We start from the raw sequence: 25,643 nt of genomic DNA, 5'->3' as shown, positions 1-25,643 counted from the left end.
AAGTAGTTCTAGACTTAGATAAATGTGCGTAATATTTCTTCGGTTTCTTTGATGTTTCCTGCGGTTCTTGAACTGGGTCCTCCCACCCAATCGCTTCTCTCACCGCCCTTACATACGGCTCTACAAGAGCAAAATCGAAACCGATCTCCAAATCGTTTTCCTGCGCCTCCATCGCTGATGTCGACGGCTGATCCGGCATATGCAGTTGTTGCTGCTGTGACATCTGTAGTGGAATCTTAGACATATAATCCTGCACTGATTCCTGTACAGCCTTTTGAACAATTTCTGTAACATCTATAGGTTCTTCGTTTGTCTGTTTCCCCATTTCTCGAAAACAGTCCGCGCAGACCGTCTTCCCTGGAACTGCCGGCTGAGAACAAGCCCAACAAAGTTTGTCCTGATTCCGATAATCCGGGGACCTTGACCTTGATTTATCCCTTTTGTGAGACTTTGTATGCTTCGATTTTCTTCTCCTTGATCTGTCCGCCGAACTCGATCTGCGTCTTGCCCTGTTGCGAGGAGGCGACCTTGAAGCACGTCTTTTGTTACGTGATCTGGAACTGCAAAAGAGAATGCAGTAATGAGCACTCCATTCTGTCCTTGTTCTTACTAACTTACCTTGTACCCCCCTTACCTTTGATAGTATTGCTGGTCTGTGTGAGGCCTATAGGCATCCATAGTTAGGCAGCAAAGTCAGCTGCAAAGAGGAAACAGAATGACAGTATAAGGATCAAAGTGGAAAACAAGAGAAAGCATCCCTAAACTATAGAGCATAGGGATATAAAAAAACTTCAATCCATTTAAGTAAAAAAACCCACCTGGTGTTCTGCAGGAAAATATATATATTATATATATACATGCGTCCGGGTTGCGCTGCATCCAACTGTCCGCAATAGCCAGCGGCGTTTTCCCCCTGCGCGCACAGCCTCCAGACACATTGTAGCCAGTGTCAGCTGTTTAAATAGACTGTGCGCGCTACCAGACGCATTACTACCGGGTCGGAGGCCACGCCATGCATCCAGCCAATCCAAAGCGGCGGAAATGACGCGATCCCGGCGTCTTCCGGATCTCGTCCTTGCGTTTCATTTGGCCACTCCGCCAGGTACAAGACGGTGGAGCGCACGCTACCCTGCGATGAATACTCCCATATGCAGAACCCGACAGGCCGAAAAGAGGAAATGGATGCCGGCCGAAACCACCCATTTAGAGCGGCAGAAAGTAAGTTGCTCCAGCCCCTCATCCACCAGGCACTGTTAGGGCCTCTATATCCAGAGCGAGCGAGCGGACATGACCCCCAAGACCAGCAGAACGGGGTCCCCCATGTTTAGGCCCATTTAGAGCCTGTGTAATGGGTAGCAACAGGGGAGGCAGCCTGTGCGAGGGTCCCATAATGAGACCGGCAAGGGGGTAAAAATAAAAATGTTTTGCAGGACAAAAGCCTGCCGTCCTGTGAGGTGATGGACCAGGAAAAAAAGACAGCGGGCGGGGCTGTAATCAAAACACTTATACTAATCATGTCCTGTGGGGTATTGGGGGCGGGAACCAATACCCGATGTGTTGCCATGGAGGCAGGGGGAAAAAATGTTAAGAAAGACTAATGGACAGATTCAGACTCAGTAGCAGAGGCAGTATAACAAACAGTAAATATAACAAATGTGTACATCTAAAGGGATGTCGGGATGCCTCTATTGTAATTACCTCACAGCAGCTTGTAACAACACAGAGACACTCCAAGCTGCTCTGCACTGCTCTGCTGTTATCAAACAGCCTTTGATGAATTGAAACCTTAGTAGTTCGGTAACTTAACGATCATCTACTGCACATGTGAAAATATTGACGAATTAGCACAATCAAGTGTAAAACACTGAATGCGGTATTTTAACTTCTTTGATTTTGTTATCGAACAGCCTTTGATGAATTGAAGCCAGTGTATAATATTTCTAATCTTGCTAACTTTTCATCACTAAGGCTGCTTTCACAGTGGGACGTTACAGGCACACGTTAGAGCAGCCTGTAACGCACCCCCACCGCACAGCAATGAAAAATCAATGGGCTGTTCACAGTGCCCACGTTGCGTTACATTGTAACGCTGCATGTTCAATGAAAGTGCAGCATGCTGTGCGTTATACGCGGTTTTAGCCGCGTTAGACTGTTTGCACATGCTCAGTAATGTTGGAGGAGGAGGGGAGAGTCCGCTATTGTGCCTAGCCACATGGCTAATTAATATTCACCGCACTGTGTGACGTCACGTGTTTACTTCCTGGAGCGGCCACTTTGTGCCACGATTGGCTGGCGGGACCACGTGATGCGGAGTGTTCCAATCACGTGGTCTCCACAGTCTTTTGACGCATGCGCCGTTTTCATTCCAACAGTATCAAGCGAAAACGGCGCACCAAGAGGAGCATAACGCGTCTCTATGTAGCGTATAACTTTATCACCACCATGGTTTGCGTTAAGGGCACGTTATGCAACCTTAACCTTCCCTAAAACGCAACGTCTTGGTGTGAAAGAACCCTCAGTGTTCCTACACTACCCACCTGTTATAGTTTCAGGGTATTCTATCGGGGATGAGTGAGTGAAATTTTTAAGTTTATTCTCATGGTGAATCTTCCCTAATCCCGCTTATGGTGCCCATACATAGTACAATTTTTTTCGATTAGATAATTTCATTCTACTATTCCAGTAGATCAAATATAAAGATTTTTCCAACATGTCCGATTAGATTTTTATTGAAAAAACTAAATAATCATTCATTTTTCTTGATCGAAAAAAAGAGTCTTTTTGATCATTTTGGTCTAATAAACTGGAAAATAAAATGTTTTTATTGTACTGTGTGTGGGCACCATTACTGCGATTCTCATGAGATCACCATGAAGCCACACTAAGCAAGGTCAAGTATTTTTCATAAAAAAATTGTAAATAGAATTAAAAATGTTATTACAACCTTTCAATCAATTTTAGCCCTTGCTTGCTGGTGTTGACTTAGATCTTTATGTGACCAGAACTCCTAGGAGTGTGTAAGGGGGCTACAAAGGACCAAAAAGCCCTCTTACTAACATGGTATGCAAAACAAAAGTGTTCCTTATTAAAACAGAACGTATTAGAGCCACATTAATCCATGCCATGTACTGATGAGGATCAACTAATCTGAAACAGTCTGTATGCATGTCGGATTATTGTGGTTCTGTATAGTTAACAAGCTGACACAACATTGCATTTCAGCAGTTCTGGAGGTGTGGTTAGCTTACAAGGAGAACAATGGATGATTTGCATATTCAGCAGTGATGCATCATGGGAGACATCATATGCTCACTCCAGCCTGAATTGTCACTTTTCTAATCTTAACACACAAACACTCAATGACCAAGTTTGTGAGCTTTGGCATCAATAATTTGTATATTCCCATAGAAATTAAAGAGAACCCGAGGTGGGTTTGAAGAATATTATCTGCATACAGAGGCTGGATCTGCCTATACAGCCCAGCCTCTATTGCTATCCCAAACCCCCCTAAGGTCCCCCTGCACTCTGCAATCCCTCATAAATCACAGCCACGCTGCTGACAAACAGCTTGTCAGAGCTGGCTGTGTTTATCTCTATAGTGTCAGTCTGCTGCTCTCCCCGCCTCCTGCAGAACTCCAGTCCCCGCCTGCATCCCTTCCCTCCCTGCTGATTGGAGGGAAGGGACGGGGGCAGGGACCGGAGCTATGCAGGAGGCGGGGGAGCAGCTGAGACTGACACTACAGATGTAAACACAGCCTCACAGCATGGCTGTGATTTATGAGGGATTGCAGAGTGCAGGGGGACCTTAGTGGGGTTTGGGATAGCAACAGAGGCTGGGCTGTATAGGCAGATCCAGCCTCTGTATGCAGATAACATTCTTTAAACACACCTCGGGTTCTCTTTAAACAAATCTATTCTACAAGGACTGAATCTTATAATATACGAGAACTTTGTTCTCTGGTTTACCTACAAGGATTGTATGAAGCTCTGTTCTCCCAAACCTCCACGTTTATCTTTTATAGGCCATCCTGAGTTTCCACCTGCATTCAAGGATCATTCTCAATTTGAATGGTGGACAACTAACTCAATGACTACCTCCAACCGTTTTTGGTTGGCAGATAAATTTATCTCCTTCCAGACTTTACAATTTGGTAGGGATTTACCTACGCATGAGTACTTTGGATACAGACAATTACGTCATTTTTTTTTTAAGCACTCCAGCCCTTACGGTCTTCTAAATTGCGCTTTCTACGAAAGTATATACCTTTCTTCCGCCCCTACAACTGGACTGATTTCTAGAATTTATTCGCACATAAATACTCTTTCACATTCAAATAAAACTAAAAGTATGAGAGATTGGGAGGCAGAGCTTCAGATAAATCTTTCTTTAGAAGAGTGGCACAAGATTGGTGACAACATGATGTCAATTACTAAAACTCTGATGATCAGAGACACTGCCTTAAAATTAGCTACGAGGTGGTATAGAACCCCAATGAAATTGCATAGAATTTTTCCTAATGTCTCCTCACTATGTTTTAGGGGATGTAATCATGAAGGCACTTATCTGCACCTATTTTGGGAATGTCCAATTGTGAGCACTATTTGGGATAAATTCAGAAATAATTTATCTAGAGCCTCTTCAGCTATAATCAAATTGGATCCCCGACATGTTTTATTACTCAAACATAATGAAAGTGTCCCTAAAAAATGGAAAAGAGTTTATTACGTAATTATATGCGCTATACTATGGGCAGTGGCCAGAAATTGGAAATCAGCTGCTATTCCCATGTTACAGATACTTCAGAGAGTTGAAGATATTCGCCTAGTGGATTATTTATATCATATTTTACACGATACTTACCCAATCTTCTTACACAACTGGGAACTTTGGTCTCAAAAAGTGTTTCTCAATAGTTACATTTGCTTGACCCGGGAGATATATCTCCTTATATTTTCTGTGAATAATAACTATCTTAATCTCTGTTTTATATCCCTAAGCACACCAACAGGAGTGGAATTTTGTTTATTGTTAATTTGTGACTTTTATATTAAGAGACTAAAGTTTTAAGGCTAACATTTCTTAAACATATTGTACAACTCAGATGCACCTTTTTATGCACTCTTTTACAAATTTTGACCTTTTATTGTCAGTTTATTACTGTCGATTCTGTTATGATCTCTATCTTGACAATAAAAATCAGTGAAAAGAAATTAAACAAATCAGATTGGCGCTTTGTGACTCCGCCCCTCTCCAGCATTTGGACCCAAGCCACCCAATGAGTAACTGTAGCAGGTTTGAGGCATCTGCTATTAACAGTGTAAAATTGGCAGCAATTTAAATATTCCCCTTGAAAATCAACAGGCGAATTTTGATTGGCTCCACCCACTTCTCTGAATCTTAATCTCAATCACCCAGTGACCATCTGGGCAAAGTTTGAGACCCCTGCCATTAACAGTGTAAGAAGGCCTGCAGTTTATATTGTCCCAGTGAAATTTGCTTTTGGCTCTGCCCACTTTTTGTAACCTGGACACGCAGTCACTCAGTGATCAAGTTTGTGAGCTTTCAGGTTCCTTGGCATCAATAAAAACAAATCTGAATTGCTGTTTGTGGCTCCGCCCCTTTTCTGAATTTTAATCACAGTGACCCAATGACCAACAGTACCAGGTGTGAGGCTTGTGCCATTAACAGTGCAAGAATGGCAGCAATTTTAATATTCACCTTGAAAATCAACAGGTTAATATTGATTTGCTTTTTTAGGCTCCACCAACTTTTCTGAATTTTAATCCCAGTCACTCAGTAACCAACAGTGCAAAGTTTGAGACCCCTGCCATTATCACTGAAGAAGGGCTGCAGTTTACATTTTCCCAGGGAAATCTGTTTTTGACTCCACCCAGTTTTTGTAACCTTGACACACAGTCAATCAATGACCAAATTTGTGAGGTTTCAGGCTCCTGGCATCAAAATTGTGTGAATGGAAGCAGTTTATGCAGCAAAGAAATCTGATTGGCTGTTTGTGGCTCCACCCCTTTAGTGAATTTGAACCCCAGTCACTTAATGACTGACTGTAGCAGGTTTGAGGCCTCTGCCATTAACAGTGTAAGAATGGCAGCAGTTTCAATATTCCCCTTGAAAATCAATAGGTGAATATTGATTTGCTGTTGTAGGCTCCACCCACTTTTCTGAATATTAATCCCAGTCACCCAGTGACCAACTGTGTCAAGTTTGAGAACACTGCCAATAACAGTGTAAGAATGGCTGCAGTTTATATTTTCCCATGTAAAAAGTTATTTGTTTTTGGGTCCGCCCACTGTTTCTAACCTTGACATACAGTCACTCAATGACCAATGAGCTTTGGGGTCTTTAGCATCAATAAGTTGCATTTTTCCATTGACATTAAACAAAGCTGATTGGCTGTTTGTAGCCCGCCCCCTTTTCAGAAATCCCAGTCTCTCAGTGACTGTACCAGATTTGAGGCCTCTGCCATTAAGAGTGTAAGAATGGCAGCAATGTAAATATTCCCCTTTAAAATCAATAGGTGAATTTCATTGGCTGTTTTAGGCTCCACCCACTTTCCTGAATATTAATCCCAGTCACCCAGTGACCAACTGTGCAAAGTTTGAGAACCCTGCCATTAACAGTGTAAGAATAGCTATAGTTTATTTTTGTCCAGTGAAATTTGTTTTTGACTCCGCCCACTTTTTGTATCCTTGATGCACAGTCACTCGATGACCAAGTTTGCGAGCTTTCAGGTTCCTGGCATCAAAATTGTGTAAATGGAAGCAGTTTATCCAGCAAGGAAATCTGATTGGCTGTTTGAGGCCCCCGCCTCTTTAGTGAATTTGGACCCCAGTCACCCAATGACCGACTGTAGCAAGTTTGAAGCCTCTGCCATAAACTGTAAAAGATTGGCAGCAGTTTAAAAATTCTTCTTGAAAATTAATAGGTGAATTTTGATTGGCTGTTGTAGGCTTCACCCACTTTCCTGAATCTTAATCTCATTCACCCAGTGACCAAGTGTGGCAAGTTTAAGAACCCTGCGAGTAACAGTCTAAATCTTCATACACACACCTGATTTTTACAAACTAGGGGTTGTCAGACCCACCCACGGGGCGGTCGTTGTGACGACAGTGTGTGTACAGTCTGTTGTCAGGCTGATAGGGCTGGTTTTCACTGATCCGCAGAGCAGTTTGTAAAAATCAAACATGTGTACATAGCTTAAGAATGGCTGCAGTTTACATTTTCCCATTAAAAATGAATGGCTGAAATTTGATTGGCTGTTTTATGCTCCGCCCACTTTTCTTGGATTTGTAACCTCGGTCACCAAGTGACCAACTGTGCCAAGTGTGGGGACTCTGGCTTGATTACTGTGAGAATGGCAGATTATACATGTTTTCCATTGACATAAATGGGTGAAATCTGATTTGCTGTTTGTAGCTCCGCCCAGGTGTGTAGGGGGGACGCGAGACCCCCAGAACATATCATGCCAGGTAGTAAGGGATCTGTATACCAAGTTTCGCTCAAATCGGTCAATGCGTTTTCAAGTGATCGCGGCACATACATACATATACACACGCCTACACACGCACATACATACGATTTTATATATTTAGATTCTATCAGGTTTTACTACCTTTATTGATTTCTTGATAGGTGCAATTTAAATGTCTAAAGTAGCAAAACTACAAACTTATTTTATGGTACCATCTTCCCTACCGTGCTCAGTAAAATAGTCCACTTTAAAAAAAACTGGGTGCCATTTATGTACACTTCACTTCCTCCTTCTCCTACTCCTCACCTTCATACAACTTGTCTTTTTCATGGTAAATTTTTCTAACAGCAGCGATAAAAATATATCCATATATTTGGCTTGCTGAATTTTGTTCTTCACCTCTAAATGGGATTCCAGACCTCTGAACTACAAGCACACCCCATCCCCCTTTCCCTTAATTATCCAGTTACTCCCTGTCTTTCTCCTTAGAGCTTAATAGCTGAGGCTTCCAAGAGCATGCTCAGTAGGCCACCCTGATACATCAGGAAATCTTGTCCAATGACTCCTTACTGGTTAAGTACATAACACAAATGGAGATAGGTCCCATGAAATAGTTAATACTCTACTTCCAGAAACAGTCACAGAAGTAAAAAAAAAGTATACTACCTGACCTGGGAGGGTGGCTGGATGGATGGATAATGGTGCCCATTACCGCCTCTCCCCGCCGATCCTATCTACTGTTTTCTTGTGGTTTCGCTTCTGTGACCCCCTGGTGGTCATGATGCTGTAAGTGCGACATAGTGATTTCCACTGAGAGCACAGAACCAGGGCCGGCGCTACCATTAAGGCAAAGGAGGCAGCTGCCCCAGGGCCCCAGAGCTTGTAGGGGCCCCCAGTGGCTACAAGAGGAAAAAAAAATTCAAATCGACCTTATAGTTCCTGAGAAAATCGATTTTAAAGTTTCAAAGGAAAAAAAATACACATTTAAAAACCAGCCGACTTTAATGGTTAATAGCAAATGCACCTTAAATTCTAGAAACCCTAAATTTGCAGGATATGTTAAGGAGATCATTGGGAATAAGAGGAAAAAACAATTTTTCAAAATGACCTTACAGTTTCAGAAAAAAATCGATTTTAAAGTTTCGAAGGAAAAAAGCATAATTTTAAATGCGGTAAATGTCACTTTTAGTACCTAACGGTAGTGTAATTTTACATGTGTCAAAAGAAAGAGCAATACATTTCCTGACGGGGTTTCCAGGGGGTCTATACGCAGCCGCAGTGGTTTGGCCAGGGATCGCTATACAGCCGCAATATGGCTGTATGAAGATCCCTGCCATTTTTTTCCTATTTTCCCAATTTTTTTTTTATGTTTAGAGTGTTTAAATTATGTGGGGTTCCCCCTCCTGAAACTTTTTAACCCCTTGTCCCCAATGCAGGCTGGGGTAGCCAGAATGTGGAGCTCCGACCGATTGGGGCTTCAAACCCTGACTATACCAGCTGCAAAAAAGGTCCCTTACTACCAATTTTTGCTCCGGGGTATCTGTTGGGGGGGCCCCCCAGGTTTATTTTGCCCTGGGGCCCCATTGTTGCTTAAACCGGCCCTGCACAGAACCCTGATGGACATGCAAGGGGCAGGGAAGAGGTGGGGAACATTCAGAGAAGAGCCAATGAGAAGGCTGTTAGAGGCAGGAAAGGGGCGTTATGTAGGAGTTCCTCTACTGCAAGGGATCCACCTTCCCCATTAGTCTCCTGACAAGCTGCTTGTCACCAGACTGGGGGGTGAGGCTAGTGCAGCACAGGGGGCTGACATTGGTGCGGAGGGCACACAGAGGCATGTCCTTCAGTTGGGAACATGCCTCTGTGTCCCTTTTTTATATTACAAAAAACTTTGGGTATACTCTAAAGCAGAAGTCTTTTCCTTCCTGAACCCCTAAACCCTCTATGAAGGGAAACTGGACTTATCGGCCTGCATGAGTGATGCTACATCCCTTTACATGGTAGTGGGTAGATGACCATGTAATGCATTTCCTCTTCATTTCACCTTACCTGGTTAGTTCATTGCTGTGTCATTATCCAACTCCTTCTGGTCAGGGCCAGATTTCTGGACACGTCACACAGGCTTGGAACTAGGGCAGCACATGCCTAACGAGGTGGATGGATATGGAAGATGGATTGCTGTACAATAAGGAGGAGTATGCACAAAGAGAAGGGAGGCTGCAAGTGGTGAGCAACACTATGGAGAGGGAAACTGCTGCCTAAGGGAGCAGTACATGAAAGAGAGGGGCGGAATGACTGTAACACATGGAAGAGGGGTCTACACATCGAAGTAGAGGTCAGTGTTGCATGCAAATTTTCCCCAAAGTCATTTTTGCATTGAAAATTATTATTATAATTATTATTATTATTGATTTCTAAAGTGCCAGCATATTACACGGCACTGTTTAACTATCTGCTGATCGCCCCGCGCGAATGGGCGCGGCCGCAGCGGCAGCCCCAGGACCGCCTAACGCCAATTGGCGTCAAGTCCCGGGTCTCTGTTTTGCAGGAGATTGCGCGTGCATCTCCTGCTCAGGGGGCGGAGCTTTCAGTCTCTAAGCCGCGGTTGCCGCTCGGGAGTCTCTGAGACAGCGAAACCGCCGTCTTTACATATAGTACAGCGCTGCGATCAGCAGCAGCACTGTACTGGGGACAGCCGTGCGACACGGCTGTCTCCCTGGGGGACAAGAGAGCGATCGACTCTCATAGGCAGAACCCTATGACAGCCGATCGCCGTGACTGGTCAGCTGCGAGGAGGGAGGGGAAATAAATAATTTAAAAAACAGTATTTTCTATTAAAAAATAAACAACAATAATATTTGTTAAAAAAAAAAAATAAACACAAAGGACCCCACCAATTGAGAGCTCTGTTGGTGGGAAGGAGGGGGGGAATCACTCGTGTGCTGTGTTGTGTGGCCCTGCAGCTTGGCTTTAAAGCTGCAGTGACCATTTCAGCAAAAAAAGGCCTTGTCTTTAGGGGGGTTTAACACTGCAGTCCTCAAGAGGTTAAAGTAAGAATACAAACAAGGGGTACATAATGATAAAGACAATGACATACTGTACATCAAATATGGACACTGGAACAAAATACAGAACTGGTGGTTACAATGACAGATGTAGCATGATGAATAAAATGTATAACAGAGTGCAAGCTATGAAATGAACAATACAATTCAAGATGCAAAAGGGTGAGAGAGCCCTGCCCTTGCGAGCTTACAATCTAAAGGAATGGGAGGAAACAAGAAGTGGGGAGGTATGCAGTATACATACAAACAGTGTGTGTTTAGGGTATCTAGTAGGAGTAAAACTTGAGAGGTCGAAGGGGGAATGGCCTAAGTTAGAGAATGTGTTTGTCGGGAAAAATTGAGCTTTGAGGGAGTGTTTAAAGATTTCATAGGTTGGAGTGTGATGGATGTGCTGTGGAAGAAGATTCCAGAGGAGGGGTGAGGCATGTGAGAAGTCTTGTGTAAGTGAATGTTAGGAGGTAATTCTAGAGGGGGATAAAAGAAGCTCATGTGCAGATCTGAGATTGCAGTTGGGTTGGTATCTGGAAACCAGTGAGGAGATGTACAAGGAGAGAGATTGTGGAGAGCTGTGTAGGTTAGGGTTAAGAGTTTAAAATGGGTCCTCTCTGTAGTTGGCAGCCAGTGAAGAGCTTGGCAGAGAGGAGCAGCAGAAGAAGAGCTAGAAGAGAGGTGGATGAGACGAGCAGCCGAGTTCAGTAAAGATTGGAGGGGTGCCAGTTGGTTCGTTGGTAGTCCACCAAGCAATATATTACAATAAGCCAAGTAAGATATAATTGAAAGTGGCATATTTGATTTTGAGACAATCTTTTGCATTATAGCAAAAATTCGTGAAAATATAAAAAAATCATTTTTACTGCAGAAACGCCCCCAAAAATCTTTATTTTTACTGCAAAAACATGAAACATCTTTTATTTTCTATAAACTTGGTCACTCCCAAAGGGCACCTCAAAAAAACCTTTGGAGACAGAGCTTTCTGTCATGCTGCCCCTACTCTTTGGAACTCCCGAGTCCCTACCATACCCAGTAAAGACAGCCCCATCCCTGGAGTTATTCAAATCCAGACTGAAAAGCCACCTGTTTAGCCTGGCATTTCCAGACTTATAGAATTCTTCCTCTGCTCCACGACTTACCAATCAACCAATTATTGGTCTGAGCCATGTTTACACGCTTTGAGTGCTACGAGAGAAAGGCACTTTACAAATGCTATTTGTTGATGTTGTTGTTATTTTAGCGAAAATAGAGAAAAATCACAAACTTATTACATAATGATTTTCAATAGCATTTTCGCTCGAAAATCGAATTAAACATTTTCACGAAAATGAATGCGAAAAAAATATTGGCATTTTTGCTCATCACTGGTAGAGATGGTTTGGTGTATTTGGAAGAATACCCACAAGTTGGCCTACGGGTGGAAAAAATGGAAGCAGGAAAAAAGGGTGCATATGGCTAACGGACAATAGGTTGCAATGCAAAATATCAGCTATTGGGCGCCCGACAGGAAATTGTATGTATGCTCCTAGTCCTAAAAATGACTTTTTAAGATATCCCATGGTTTTACTTTATATTTATGCGTGTGGGAGAGCTGGCAGGCACTCGGAGCAAAAACAGCTGATATCAGATGAATATTAACCACTTCAGGATCACAGGTTTTCTTCCCTTAAAACCAAAACAACTTTTACATTTCAGCGCTCCTCCCATTCATTCACTGATAACTTTATTGCTACTCATCACATGTGAATGATCTATAGCTTGTTTTTTTCGCCACAAATTAGGCTTTTCAAGGGTGATATTTTACTTTAGTAATAATGGTATTCTCTATGCATTTTAAAGAGAAATAAGAGAAAAAAATGAAAAGATACACTATTTCTATATTTCCAACCACTGTAGTTTTAAAATAGACAAAGATACCATAGATAAAACCAACACATTTCATCCGCCCACTTGTCCCGGTTATCACAACATTTAAATAATGTTCCTAGTACAATGTATGGCGACAATATATTATTTGGAAATAAAGGCACATTTTTTCAGTTTTCTGTTTTCTGTTTTTTCATTGTACTCTATCAGTAATTAAAAGCCCTTATCTGTAAAAGTAACAGTAATATACCATCATGGCATACATATTTAAAAAGCTGAGTGACTAAGGTAGCTATTTATGTATTGTATTTTCAATTATGTCACTTGTGGTTTTTTTTACAAGCGTTTTATTTTGGTGCCGAGTATATGAAAATAACAATTTTATTGCTTTTCATTCAGTTTCTTGCTAAAGAAAATTCACATGACATAGGTTTCAGTTGTCAAATATCCCAAATTATATTCTCTCGCTTGTCACGGTTAAAATGATACCCTATATACATCATCAGATAGCTTCTTGGGCACACCGCACACTGATAACCACAAGTAGCACCATTGGATTTTTCAAGGCCATTTTTTGCAACAAAAGTAATACAGTCATTCTTTCTTGGCAAAGCCCCTGGTGTCTCAGAACATTCAGTACAGGTCATAAACCAAACCATTCTGAAAACTAGAGACCTAGGCCTACTCAGATAAACATATTTTGTAACATTTGGATTCATGCCTTTTTTGCTGAAATTGTACCAGAAGTTTGAAAATAGCATTTTTTAACAGTTTTCTCAAGTTTGGCGAGAAAAAAAAATCACATGACATAGACTTCAACAATACTACATCCCAAATTATATTCTCTCGCTTGTCACGGTTAAAATGATACCCTATATACATCATCAGATAGCTTCTTGGGCACACCGCACACTGATAACCACAAGTAGCACCATTGGATTTTTCAAGGCCATTTTTTGCAACAAAAGTAATACAGTCATTCTTTCTTGGCAAAGCCCCTGGTGTCTCAGAACATTCAGTACAGGTCATAAACCAAACCATTCTGAAAACTAGAGACCTAGGCCTACTCAGATAAACATATTTTGTAACATTTGGATTCATGCCTTTTTTGCTGAAATTGTACCAGAAGTTTGAAAATAGCATTTTTTTACAGTTTTCTTCAGTTTGGCGAGAAAAAAAAATCACATGACATAGACTTCAACAATACTACATCCCAAATTATATTCTCTCGCTTGTCACGGTTAAAATGATACCCTATATACATCATCAGATAGCTTCTTGGGCACACCGCACACTGATAACCACAAGTAGCACCATTGGATTTTTCAAGGCCATTTTTTGCAACAAAAGTAATACAGTCATTCTTTCTTGGCAAAGCCCCTGGTGTCTCAGAACATTCAGTACAGGTCATAAACCAAACCATTCTGAAAACTAGAGACCTAGGCCTACTCAGATAAACATATTTTGTAACATTTGGATTCATGCCTTTTTGCTGAAATTGTACCAGAAGTTTGAAAATAGCATTTTTTTTACAGTTTTCTTCAGTTTGGCGAGAAAAAAAAATCACATGACATAGACTTCAACAATACTACATCCCAAATTATATTCTCTCGCTTGTCACGGTTAAAATGATACCCTATATACATCATCAGATAGCTTCTTGGGCATACCGCACACTGATAACCACAAGTAGCACCAACAGCTTTTTCAAGGCCAATTTTCTCCCAAAAGTGTCATTCTTTTTTTAAGTCCAGTACACACTTTCAATTAAGATTGGCCAATCACTGACCAATTGTACCACCTTACCATGTAGTATGAGAGTCAACAAATATTGAATAGTATGAGCAGATTGTGTAGGTAAACGCTCATAGGGTTTACCTACACAATCTGCTCATATTATTCAAGATTCAATAGTAAAATTGATCAGTGATTGGCCAATCATACTTGAAAGTGTGTACAAGGCTTTAGCAAAGTATACTGAGGGCTTCACAATGTCTCTAAACATACACAAATTGGTACTCACCATTGTAGAAGCTGTAGAAAGGTGGAAGTCAGGAGGTCCGAAGGTGTCCGGCAGCCATGCCAAGGGTCAGAGTTTGGTAGATCAGCCATGCCAGAGGTCAGAGGGTAATTCGGCAGCCATGCCAGAGTTCAGAGGGTGGTCGTTAGTTATGCCAGGGGTCGAATTCCATAGAGTGGTTGTCAGCCATGCCAGAGGTCAGATCCTGAGAGTCAAATACAGTTCAATTATACCATAAAAAAAAAGGGCAGTGAAAGGGTAAAAAAAATAATAAAAAAAAAATAATAAAAACTAATAATGAAGGACTGTATGATAGGTCTCAAAGCAGGGATTAAGGCATAGTGCTGCTTTGGACGGACATTTCGGACAATGATATCGTGTGTCCCTTCGAACGTGATTTTTCCTGCAAACTCTGCACCTCTTTTGGGGGTATGGTTTTGATGCAGTTTGAGGGAGTGGGGCAGGAAAATGATTTCCCTCAAATCTGGCAACATTTTCTGCACGAAGTTGGTCTGGGTTTGGGGCAGGTTGTCCAGATTCAAAAAGGAGACATGTAATTATTGCCAGCTGGAACTTTAAAAAAGAGTCCCTGTTACCTGATTTTTTGTACAGGACAAAGGCGTTTTGGAGGCACATCTGGAAAAAATATAGAGCCACTTTTTTGTACCAGATCTTCCTCTTCCTGTTGAGCCTGTATGGTGCCAAAACCTGGTCGGACAAGTCCACTGCCCCCATGAACTTGGTGTACTCAGCGATGGCCAGTGGTTTTACTACTTCCCGACTACGAGTCCTCACAGTTGTTGTTGCCTCGGAGTGGATGGTGGTGAGGGCTAAGACATTGCGCTTATCTCTAAATTTTAAAGCGAGCAGCTCGTTGCTCCGTTGGCTGCAGGTCTCCCCCCTCTTCAGTTTTTTATGAACGACCTCTGATGGCAGGCCTTTGCGATTTGCCCTGACAGTTCCGCAGGCTGGAGTCTGGACTGAAAATAAATGTTTGAACAGTGGAACACTCGTGTAAAAATTGTCCATGTAAAGGTGGTAACCCTGGTGGAGTAGAGGGTTGAGGAGGTCCAGTACTATCCTCTCTGTTGTACCCATGTAGGGAGGGCATCCAGGAGGCTGTATTAAGCTGTCCTTCCCTTCATAAACTTTTAGTGAATAGATATAGCCACTCCCACTTTCGCACAACTTGTACAGTTTTATCCCATACCGTGACCTTTTGTTGGGTATATATTGTTTGATTGCCAGCCTCCCGTGGAAAGGGATTAAGGACTCATCGATGGCTATTCTTTGCTCTGGCATGTATTTTTCTGCAAAAGTTCTATTTAAATGGTCGATGAAGGGCCTCAATTTAAATAGTCGGTCATGGGCTGGGTCGTCAGGTGGGAGGTGGTCTGCATTATTGCTAAAATGCAAGCAGGTTAGCAGCATTTGGTAGCGGCGTCTGGACATTCTGGACGAATAAATTGGGATGCAGAGGATTGGATTTTTTGTCCAGTACAGTTGCTGTTCAGGTAATGGAGAAAGGGCAATATCGAAAGTCAATCCCAAAAAAACTTTCAAATCACGGGTAGTTGCAGGGGTCCAGTGAGAAGCTAACACACAGGTGGGATGGTCTGCTATGCGTTGCTGGGCATAGATATTGCTCTGATCGCAGACATACTGCAGGAAGCTCTCTGGCAAAAAAAGTTCAAAAAAGTCAATGGGCTGCATGTTGCTGGTGTCCACTAATAGGCCACTCCTGGCTGTGAAGGGAGGGAGGTTAGGGGTCTCCATATTAGATGCTGACCATTGTGGGTGGCTTAGATCATAGGGTAGCGGTTCCCTCTGTGGTACCCTTGCTGGCATGCTCTGCCTTGGCCTGGCAGCCCTCTGACCTCTTGGGATGGCATTGCTGGAGGTAGCTATAGGTGACCCTCCTTCAGAAGCAGTGTCAGTGTCACTAATGCCCCTTGCCTGCTCTGCGCTCCTAGATGGCTGAGCTGTGGATGGCCCAGCAGACTCAGAATCGCTGTCCGTTGAGTTGCTTTCTGACTCGGACGGCAGCCAATCAATATCTGTGGACTCCAAATCATCCTCAAATTCGCTGCTGCTGTGACTGTCACTGTCACGCTCCAGAATGGCGAATGCCTCTTGCAAAGAATACATTCTCTTTGCCATCTTTATAGAAAATGTATATAGGATATACACTATAATTGTATAGAGGCAAATTGTAAAAAAAAAAAAAAAAAAGAAAAAAAAAAGAGTCCACAAAAATACAGCAGAAATAAGTATATTGTATAAAAAAAAAGCAAGGGAGGCTAGGATTAGATCAGGGTTGATCAGGGTTGATCAGGGTTGATCAGGGGTATATAGTCCTGGTATATTTATTTATAAGTCCTGGTATATTTATAAAATCCTCTAGGTGGCAGTCAGAATACAAGAAAAGAAGATCCAGTTACCTTGTAATCCTCTCAGGAGTGATTACAAGGTAACTGTATCTTCTCAAGTGCTGCCAACATTGTTTGTAAACCTCACAAATGAATGAGCACTGCTATTGGCTTATAGCAGTGCTCATTCATGGTTACAGGCATCTGATTGGTGATGGGAGTAATTACTCCCATTCATCAATCCCACCCAGAGATAAATGAAGCTGGTGCACGCGCATGTGCATGCACGGGGGCGCGCACCCGCAGGCGGGAGCGCGCGCGTGCATGCGCGCGATCGTGCCTGCACAGCACAATAGCGGCAGGGGCGTTTATCAACGCCCCTGATCCGCTCATTAAGTCAATAGGGGCGTAGTTATGCGTCTGGGAAATCCGAAAGTGGTTAAACACCCAGGCAACTATGTGCTCAAGACTGGTAAAGGAAAGAATTCTTCAGTATCATAAAGCATGGAAAAATAGTCTGGCACTATAGTGTTTATTGTGCAACAAGTTGACACAAAAATGCAATGTGGAAGGCATCAACAAGGTATGACAGTCATGCCAAAATATGACAAATCAGTAATCATACCAATGACTAGTGTTGGGCGAACACCTAGATGTTCGGGTTCGCGAACGTTCGCCGAACATCGCCGCGATGTTCGGGTGTTCGCGCCGAACTCCGAACATAATGGAAGTCAATGGGGTCCCGAACTTTCGTGCCTTGTAAAGCTTCCTTACATGCTACATACCCCAAATTTGCAGGGTATGTGCACCTTGGGAGTGGGTACAAGAGGAAAAAAAATATTTGAAAAAGAGCTTATAGTTTTTGAGAAAATTGATTGTAAAGTTTCAAAGGAAAAACTGTCTTTTAAATGTGGAAAATGTCATGTTTCTTTGCACAGGTAACATGCTTTTTGTCGCCATGCAGTCATAAATGTAATACAGAGAAGAGGTTCCAGGAAAAGGGACCGGTAACGCTAACCCAGCACAAGCAGCAGAACACGTGATGGAACAGGAGGAGGCGCAGGAGGAGAAGGCCACGCTTTTTGAGACACAGCATCCCAGGCCTTGCATGAGGACAAATAGCGTGCGGATATAGCAATGCTTTTTGCCGCCATGCAGTCATAAATGTAATAAAGATGAGAGGTTCAATAAACAGGGACCGGAAACGCTAACCCAGCAGCAGCAGCAGCAGCACACGTGATGGAACAGGAGGAGGCGCAGGAGGAGAAGGCCACGCTTTTTGAGACACAGCATCCCAGGCCTTGCATGAGGACAAATAGCGTGCGGATATAGCAATGCTTTTTGCCGCCATGCAGTCATAAATGTAATAAAGATGAGAGGTTCAATAAACAGGGACCGGAAACGCTAACCCAGCAGCAGCAGCAGCAGCACACGTGATGGAACAGGAGGAGGCGCAGGAGGAGAAGGCCACGCTTTTTGAGACACAGCATCCCAGGCCTTGCATGAGGACAAATAGCGTGCGGATATAGCAATGCTTTCTGCCGCCATGCAGTCATAAATGTAATAAAGATGAGAGGTTCAATAAACAGGGACCGGAAACGCTAACCCAGCAGCAGCAGCACACGTGATGGAACAGGAGGAGGCGCAGGAGGAGAAGGCCACGCTTTTTGAGACACAGCATCCCAGGCCTTGCATGAGGAAAAATAGCGTGCGGATATAGCAATGCTTTTTGCCGCCATGCAGTCATAAATGTAATAAAGATGAGAGGTTCAATAAACAGGGACCGGAAATGCTAACCCAGCAGCAGCAGCAGCAGCACACGTGATGGAACAGGAGGAGGCGCAGGAGGAGAAGGCCACGCTTTTTGAGACACAACATCCCAGGCCTTGCATGAGGACAAATAGCGTGCGGATATAGCAATGCTTTTTTCCGCCATGCAGTCATAAATGTAATACAGATAAGAGGTTCAATAAACAGGGACCGGAAACGCTAACCCATCACAGATGGTCATTGTTCATGTTACTTGGTTGGGGTCCAGGAGTGTTGCGTAGTCGTTTCCAATCCAGGATTGATTCATTTTAATTTGAGTCAGACGGTCTGCATTTTCTGTGGAGAGGCGGATACGCCGATCTGTGATGATGCCTCCGGCAGCACTGAAACAGCGTTCCGACATAACGCTGGCTGCCGGGCAAGCCAGCACCTCTATTGCGTACATTGCCAGTTCGTGCCAGGTGTCTAGCTTCGATACCCAATAGTTGAAGGGTGCAGATGGATTGTTCAACACAGCTACGCCATCTGACATGTAGTCCTTGACCATCTTCTCCAGGCGATCGGTGTTGGAGGTGGATCTGCACGCTTGCTGTTCTGTGGGCTGCTGCTGCATGGGTGTCATAAAATGTTCCCACTCCAAGGACACTGCCGATACCATTCCCTTTTGGGCACTAGCTGCGGCTTGTGTTGTTTGCTGCCCTCCTGGTCGTCCTGGGTTTGCGGAAGTCAGTCTGTCGGCGTACAACTGGCTAGAGGAGGGGGAGGATGTCAATCTCCTCTCTAAAGTCTCCACAAGGGCCTGCTGGTATTCTTCCATTTTGACCTGTCTGACTCTTTCTTCAAGCAGTTTTGGAACATTGTGTTTGTACGGTGGATCCAGAAGGGTATAAACCCAGTAATTGGTGTTGTCCAGAATGCGCACAATGCGTGGGTCGCGTTCAATGCAGTCTAGCATGAATTGAGCCATGTGTGCCAGAGTCCTGCAAGAATCCTCATCATCCTCTTGTGAGCGTTGTGATAGTTGTTGTGATGCATCATAGTCGTCACCTTCTTCCTGGTCTGCTTCTGCTGACCATTCGCACTGAATTGTGGAAGTCCAACGTGCACCGCTCTGGCCCTCGTCAGTGGTGGCAGGAAATTCCTGCTCCAACTCCAGCTGTTCCTCCTCCTCTTCTTCGTCATAGCTGCTGGGGCCAGCGTTTCCTGATGCGGATGGCCTGTTGTTGGTACCATCACGCTGATCGTTTTCTCCTTCAGATTCCCCCAGTTGCATCATGACAGCTGTTTCCTTGATTTTCAACATTGACCTCTTCAGTAAACACAGCAGTGGTATGGTAATGCTGACTGAAGAGTTGTCACTGCTCACAAGCAATGTGGATTGCTCAAAATTTTGGAGGACTTGGCAGAGGTCCAACATGTTGGCCCAATCGGATCCACAGAAGCTTGGCAGCTGTCCGGATGCGCCTCGGTGCTGCGCCGTCATGTACTGGACCACTGCACTCTTCTGCTCGCAAAAGCGGGCTAGCATGTGCAGCGTAGAATTCCAGCGCGTAGGGACATCACACAGCAAGCGATGGTGGGGGAGATTGAAGCGCTCCTGCATCAGGCAAGGGATGTGTGTCAGCTTAGCCAACCTTAAAGCGCGAATGAGATTACTCCCATTATCACACACAACCATGCCCGGTTTCAGGTCCAGCGGTGCCAGCCACAAATCCGTCTGTTCCTTTATTCCCCTCCAAATTTCCTCCCCTGTGTGCTGCTTATCCCCAAGGCAGATCAGCTTCAGCAACGCTTGCTGACGCATGCCAACAGCTGTGCTGCACTGCTTCCACGATCCTACTGCTGCTGGGTTAGCGTTTCCGGATGAGGTACAGCTTTGAGATGCGTTGGAGGAGAAGGAGTCAGAGAGGTAGGTGCTGCTGTTGTTATCCAGTGGGAGGGACGGCGGTGCAGCTGTTTGCGGCGTGGGCAACCCCCGCGCCGTAGCAGGTGAGGAATTGCTGCCAGGCTCCACAAGGTTCACCCAGTGCGCGGTAAGGTAGATGTATCGACCCTGGCCGAACGCACTCGTCCAGGTGTCAGTGGTGAGGTGAACCTTGCAGGCAACGGCATTCTTCAAGCTTCGAGTTATTTTGCTGACCACGTGCTCATGCAACTCAGGCACTGCAGAGCGCGCAAAGTGGTAGCGGCTGGGAACCACGTAACGTGGGATGGCCACTGACATCATCCCCTTGAAGCTGTTTGTCTCCACCACTCGATATGGCAGCATTTCGCAGGCCAGAAGCTTGGCTATGCTGGCTGTTACTGCCACGGCCCGGGGGTAATTTGCTGGCAATTTCCTCTTGCGATCAAACATCTCCAAGACAGACAACTGAATCGTAGGGCTGCACACTGAAGGGCTGTTGGTTGTTGTGTTTGATGAACACTGGGAGACCTCAAGAGCACTACTCCGGAAAGTGACAGTGTCAGCGTCTGATGTTTGTGAATGTTGTGAACCACGCAATGGCTGGGCTACTGCTGCTGCTGAGGCGGGTCTGGTGGTGAGTCTGGTGACCCCAAGGGAGGCAGTGTTGCTGGTACTCTGTCCTGCCGCGTTTGCCCACAGAGTGGGATGTTTGGATAGCATGTGGCGGCTCATGCTGGTGGTGGAGAGGTTGTTAATACTTTTCCCCCTGCTCAGGCGGGTCTTGCACACCTTGCAAATCGCCATAGTACCATCCTCAGTGCAGTCTTCAAAGAAAGCCCAGACTTTGGAGAACCTGCCTTGCTGGCGATTTCTATTTGCTTTTGCCTCTCACGTGAACTTCTACGCTTGTGGTGCCTGAAATTGCGCGCCGCCTACCTTGTGGCACAAGGCGAACTCGTGCAGCAGTGGGTTCTTCAACAGACTCATCTGTGCTGCTGCTACGACGGCGATGTTCTCGTTCACAAACAAAATCTGGGTCTATGTCCACATTGTCCATACCCTCCTCTTCCATCTCCTGAAACTCGTCATATGTCATTGCGGGGGGCCGCCGCCGTGGAGTAGAGCTCCCCAGAACAACCTCTGCGCAGCTCACTCCAACGTCGTCTTCCAGATCTTGTCGGCCGACCTACTGCAATTGCAACCCCTCCTGCCCAACTTGCTCTGGGATTTGGGTTTCCGAGTCCTCCTCGGACTCGCCTTGTATTTCAGTGCGCGGTGCATTTCCCACAGTTAATGGTTGTGAATCCGGGCACAACATTTCTGGCTGTTCCTCCATTGACCTTTGAAAGGTGGAAGTTTGTTGGGCTGGGAATAGCTCCTGCAAATACCCCATTGTGTCCTGAGGTAATTCATCGGACTGGTTATCTGGCAGTTGTGTGCGTGGTGTCGCTGCCGGTTGTGTCAGCTTTGTGCCCACTGGCTCCTTGTAACTGGCTGAGGACTCGGACCTCGTGCGTGATGTGCTGGTGCTGCTTAACCCACTGCTGGACGCTTGAGAGGTCATCCAAGTAATTATCTGTTCCTGTTCTTTTGGATTTGTGAGGGTTGTTGTCCTGGACAACATGGGCGGTATTGAGTGGGTTTTCTTGGGTGCTCCCCTGTGGCATGTACGTGAACCGTCAGGGGAAACACCTCTTCCCTTGCCCCTCCCTCTTTCACCGGATTTCTTCCTCATTTCACTTATCCTTAAAGTACACGCTGACTGGCAGCAGTACAGTGGCAGTACAGAAATGCTATACAGTGGTGGGTGAGCGGTGTACCACTATTCCCAGCAGCGACACAGAGCACAATGCTATACAGTGGCGGGTGAGCGGTGTACCACTATTCCCAGCAGCGACACAGAGCACAATGCTATACAGTGGCAGGTGAGCGGTGTACTACTGTTCCCAGCAGACACAGAGTGGCAGTAAACACAATGCTATATAGTGTGGCTGAGCAAGGTACACAGAGTGGCACTAAACACAATGCTATATAGTGTGGCTGAGCGAGCGGTGTACTAATATTCCCAGCAGACACAGAGTGGCAGTAAACACAATGCTATATAGTGTGGCTGAGCGAGGTACACAGAGTGGCAGTAAACACAATGCTATATAGTGTGGCTGAGCGAGCGGTGTACAACTATTCCCAGCAGACACAAAGTGGCAGTAAACACAATGCTATATACTGTGGCTGAGCGAGGTACACAGAGTGGCAGTAAACAGAATGCTATATAGTGTGGCTAAACGAGCGGTGTACTACTATTCCCAGCAGACACAGAGTGGCAGTAAACAGAATGCTATATAGTGTGGCTGAGCGAGGTACACAGAGTGGCAGTAAACACAATGCTATATAGTGTGGCTGAGCGAGGTACACAGAGTGGCAGTAAACACAATGCTATATAGTGTGGCTGAGCGAGCGGTGTACTACTATTCCCAGCAGACACAGAGTGGCAGTAAACAGAATGCTATATAGTGTGGCTGAGCGAGGTACACAGAGTGGCAGTAAACACAATGCTATATAGTGTGGCTGAGCGAGCGGTGTACTACTATTCCCAGCAGACACAGAGTGGCAGTAAACAGAATGCTATATAGTGTGGCTGAGCGAGGTACACAGAGTGGCAGTAAACAGAATGCTATATAGTGTGGCTGAGCGAGCAGTGTACTACTATTCCCAGCAGACACAGAGTGGCAGTAAACAGAATGCTATATAGTGTGGCTGAGCGAGGTACACAGAGTGGCAGTAAACAGAATGCTATATAGTGTGGCTGAGCGAGCGGTGTACTACTATTCCCAGCAGACACAGAACAGTAAACAGAATGCTATATAGTGTGGCTGAGCGAGGTACACAGAGTGGCAGTAAACAGAATGCTATATAGTGTGGCTGAGCGAGCGGTGTACTGCTATTCCCAGCAGCGACACAATGACTGGGGGGACCCTGGCTAGCGTGGCTGGAGCGCGAACTACCCTGCCTGCCTACCCAAAGCTAAACCCACAGACAAATGGCGGAGATATGACGTGGTTTGGGTATTTATTTACCCGAACCACGTGACAGTTTGGCCAATCAGAGCGCGTTCGGGTCCGAACCACGTGACCCGTTCGGCCAATCACAGCGCTAGCCGAACGTTCGGGGAACATTCGGCCATGCGCTCTTAGTTCGGCCATGTGGCCGAACGGTTTGGCCGAACACCATCAGGTGTTCGGCTGAACTCGAACATCACCCGAACAGGGTGATGTTCTGCAGAACCCTAACAGTGGCGAACACTGTTCGCCAAACACTACCAATGACCTCTTTGGTGGCGTCTGGGTGTGGAGGGGAGGCAGCGGTGGTGGGTGCCACAAGGTGCACGGCCTAACGACCGTTTCGCGTGGCTTTCGCCAAGCTTTTTACAAAGGTTGCACATTCAACTCAACTATTTTTCCATGTTTTATGATACTTATTTTATATTTACATGTTTACAAACTAGATTGAATGTTTGATTGCCTCTGCTCAGTGACAGCCTAATGCTAGTTACACATGATGCGTTTTCTCAGTTGATTTTCCGTTCGATCGATTTTCAATTTGATTTTTCCGCTCGATTTTCCTCTCCATTCCCTTATCTTTTCTTATCGCTTTCCATTCACTTCTATGAGAAATCGACCAGAAAAACGATCGAAAATAATATCGGACATGATGGAGAATATCAAACCATCGATCCAGCACAAAATTGTATGGTGTGTACCTAGCGTAATATGTGTCCCAAATTTAGAAAAAGGTCAATAGTTCATGTATTTTATCTCTCTCTGCTCTCAGGAGTTGTATTCTGCCAGGAAAACTATTCTGGCTGTAATTTGCTTATCAGTGATGCTTACTATTTCCCCGACAAGGTACCATCAAGACAGAAGCTGTCACTTCCATGTACGGTACAAAACACATTAATAACCTGGCTTGCATTATTTTGATGCCTGAAAGAGTTAAGTCAACACCAGCAAGCAAGGGCTAAAATCAATAGAAACTTTTTTACTTCTATTTACAATTGTTTAATGAAAAATGCCTGTAAAGCATACCTGAGGCAACGTGACATGAAGACATAAACATGTATATGTACAGTGCAATGCATATTAATAACCAGGCTGTTTAGTTACTTTATTTTTCCGCCTGAAGGGTTAATACACATGTTTATCTCCTCATGTCATCTCAGGTACACTTTAAAGGCATTTTACGTATAAGATGTAAAACTATCACCTAGGAGAAAACCCAGGGCCTATAATATGCAATTAACTTTTTCTCCTACATTTAATCCTAGGAGATTATTTTGAATAACTTTTTAGCATTCTGAAAAAGTACCAAAAAGAAGGTGAAAAGGTTCCATCAAATGTATATTCTTACTTGCTGGGGATTTAAAGTAAACCTTAAGTCAAAAATTAAAAATGAGTTTTACTCACCTGGGGCTTCCCTCGGCCCCCTGCAGCTGACCGGTGCCCACGTAGAGTCGCTCTGATGCTCCTGGACCCGCCGGCGGCTACTTCCGGTTTTGCCGGCACCTTTTTTTGACTTAAGGTTCACTTTAAATCGCCAGCAAGTAAGAATATTTTTGTCTTAAGGTTACCTTTAAGGGGCATTTTATTGACAAGTTAGAAAATATCAAAAAAGTTAGTGCATATGGGCCCAGGTGCCGCTATCACTGCACTGGGCTATGCTTAAAGCAAATCTATAGTGAAAAAAAACTTTCTATACAAGATATATACAGGTAATGAATTGGTTGTGTAGTACAGATAATGAATAGAACATTAGCAGCAAAGAAAAGAGTCTCATCATATTTTTTTTTTTACGTTATAGAGCATATATACTGTATATACTGTATACTAAATAATAATAATATATATGTCATTGCATCCTACCATCACAGTTGCAGTTTTTACCAATTCTGTCCTCCCAGGAATGTGCAGGAAGTTAACACTAAGGTTTTTTTTAATGATTTTCATAATTTGCAAAAAAAAGATTTCCCCCGCCCCAAAGGGTAACATGCAGTGGCTTATCTTTAAAAGCAGAGATGACATTCTGAGTTTAGTTCAACTTGAAGAGATAAAGGAAAATCAAATCTTATACTGCAGAGATTTAAAGTGTACCAGAGGCACAGCTCACGAAAAACAA

General features: G+C 44.3%; 1 protein-coding gene across 1 annotated transcript; it reads right to left on the bottom strand.

Moving 5' to 3' along the window:
* Positions 1-680: 680 nt before the first annotated feature.
* On the bottom strand, positions 681-16,589 carry LOC137562176 (piggyBac transposable element-derived protein 4-like). The gene is made up of 2 exons (XM_068273509.1): positions 15,026-16,589; positions 681-697 (listed from the first exon to the last, which is right to left on the bottom strand). The coding sequence occupies exons 1-2, from the start codon at positions 16,587-16,589 to the stop codon at positions 681-683; spliced, it is 1,581 nt and encodes a 526-aa protein (XP_068129610.1).
* Positions 16,590-25,643: the final 9,054 nt, after the last annotated feature.

This window comes from Hyperolius riggenbachi, chromosome 3 (genome assembly GCF_040937935.1).
Source record: "Hyperolius riggenbachi isolate aHypRig1 chromosome 3, aHypRig1.pri, whole genome shotgun sequence".
Classification (NCBI taxonomy): Eukaryota; Metazoa; Chordata; class Amphibia; order Anura; family Hyperoliidae; genus Hyperolius; species Hyperolius riggenbachi.
This window is presented reverse-complemented; position numbering and strand designations above follow the sequence as displayed.

What these genes read in the sequence shown, in the direction of transcription:
- LOC137562176 (XM_068273509.1), bottom strand. Translation starts at nt 16,589, where the DNA reads ATGGCAAAGAGAATGTATTCTTTGCAAGAGGCATTCGCCATTCTGGAG.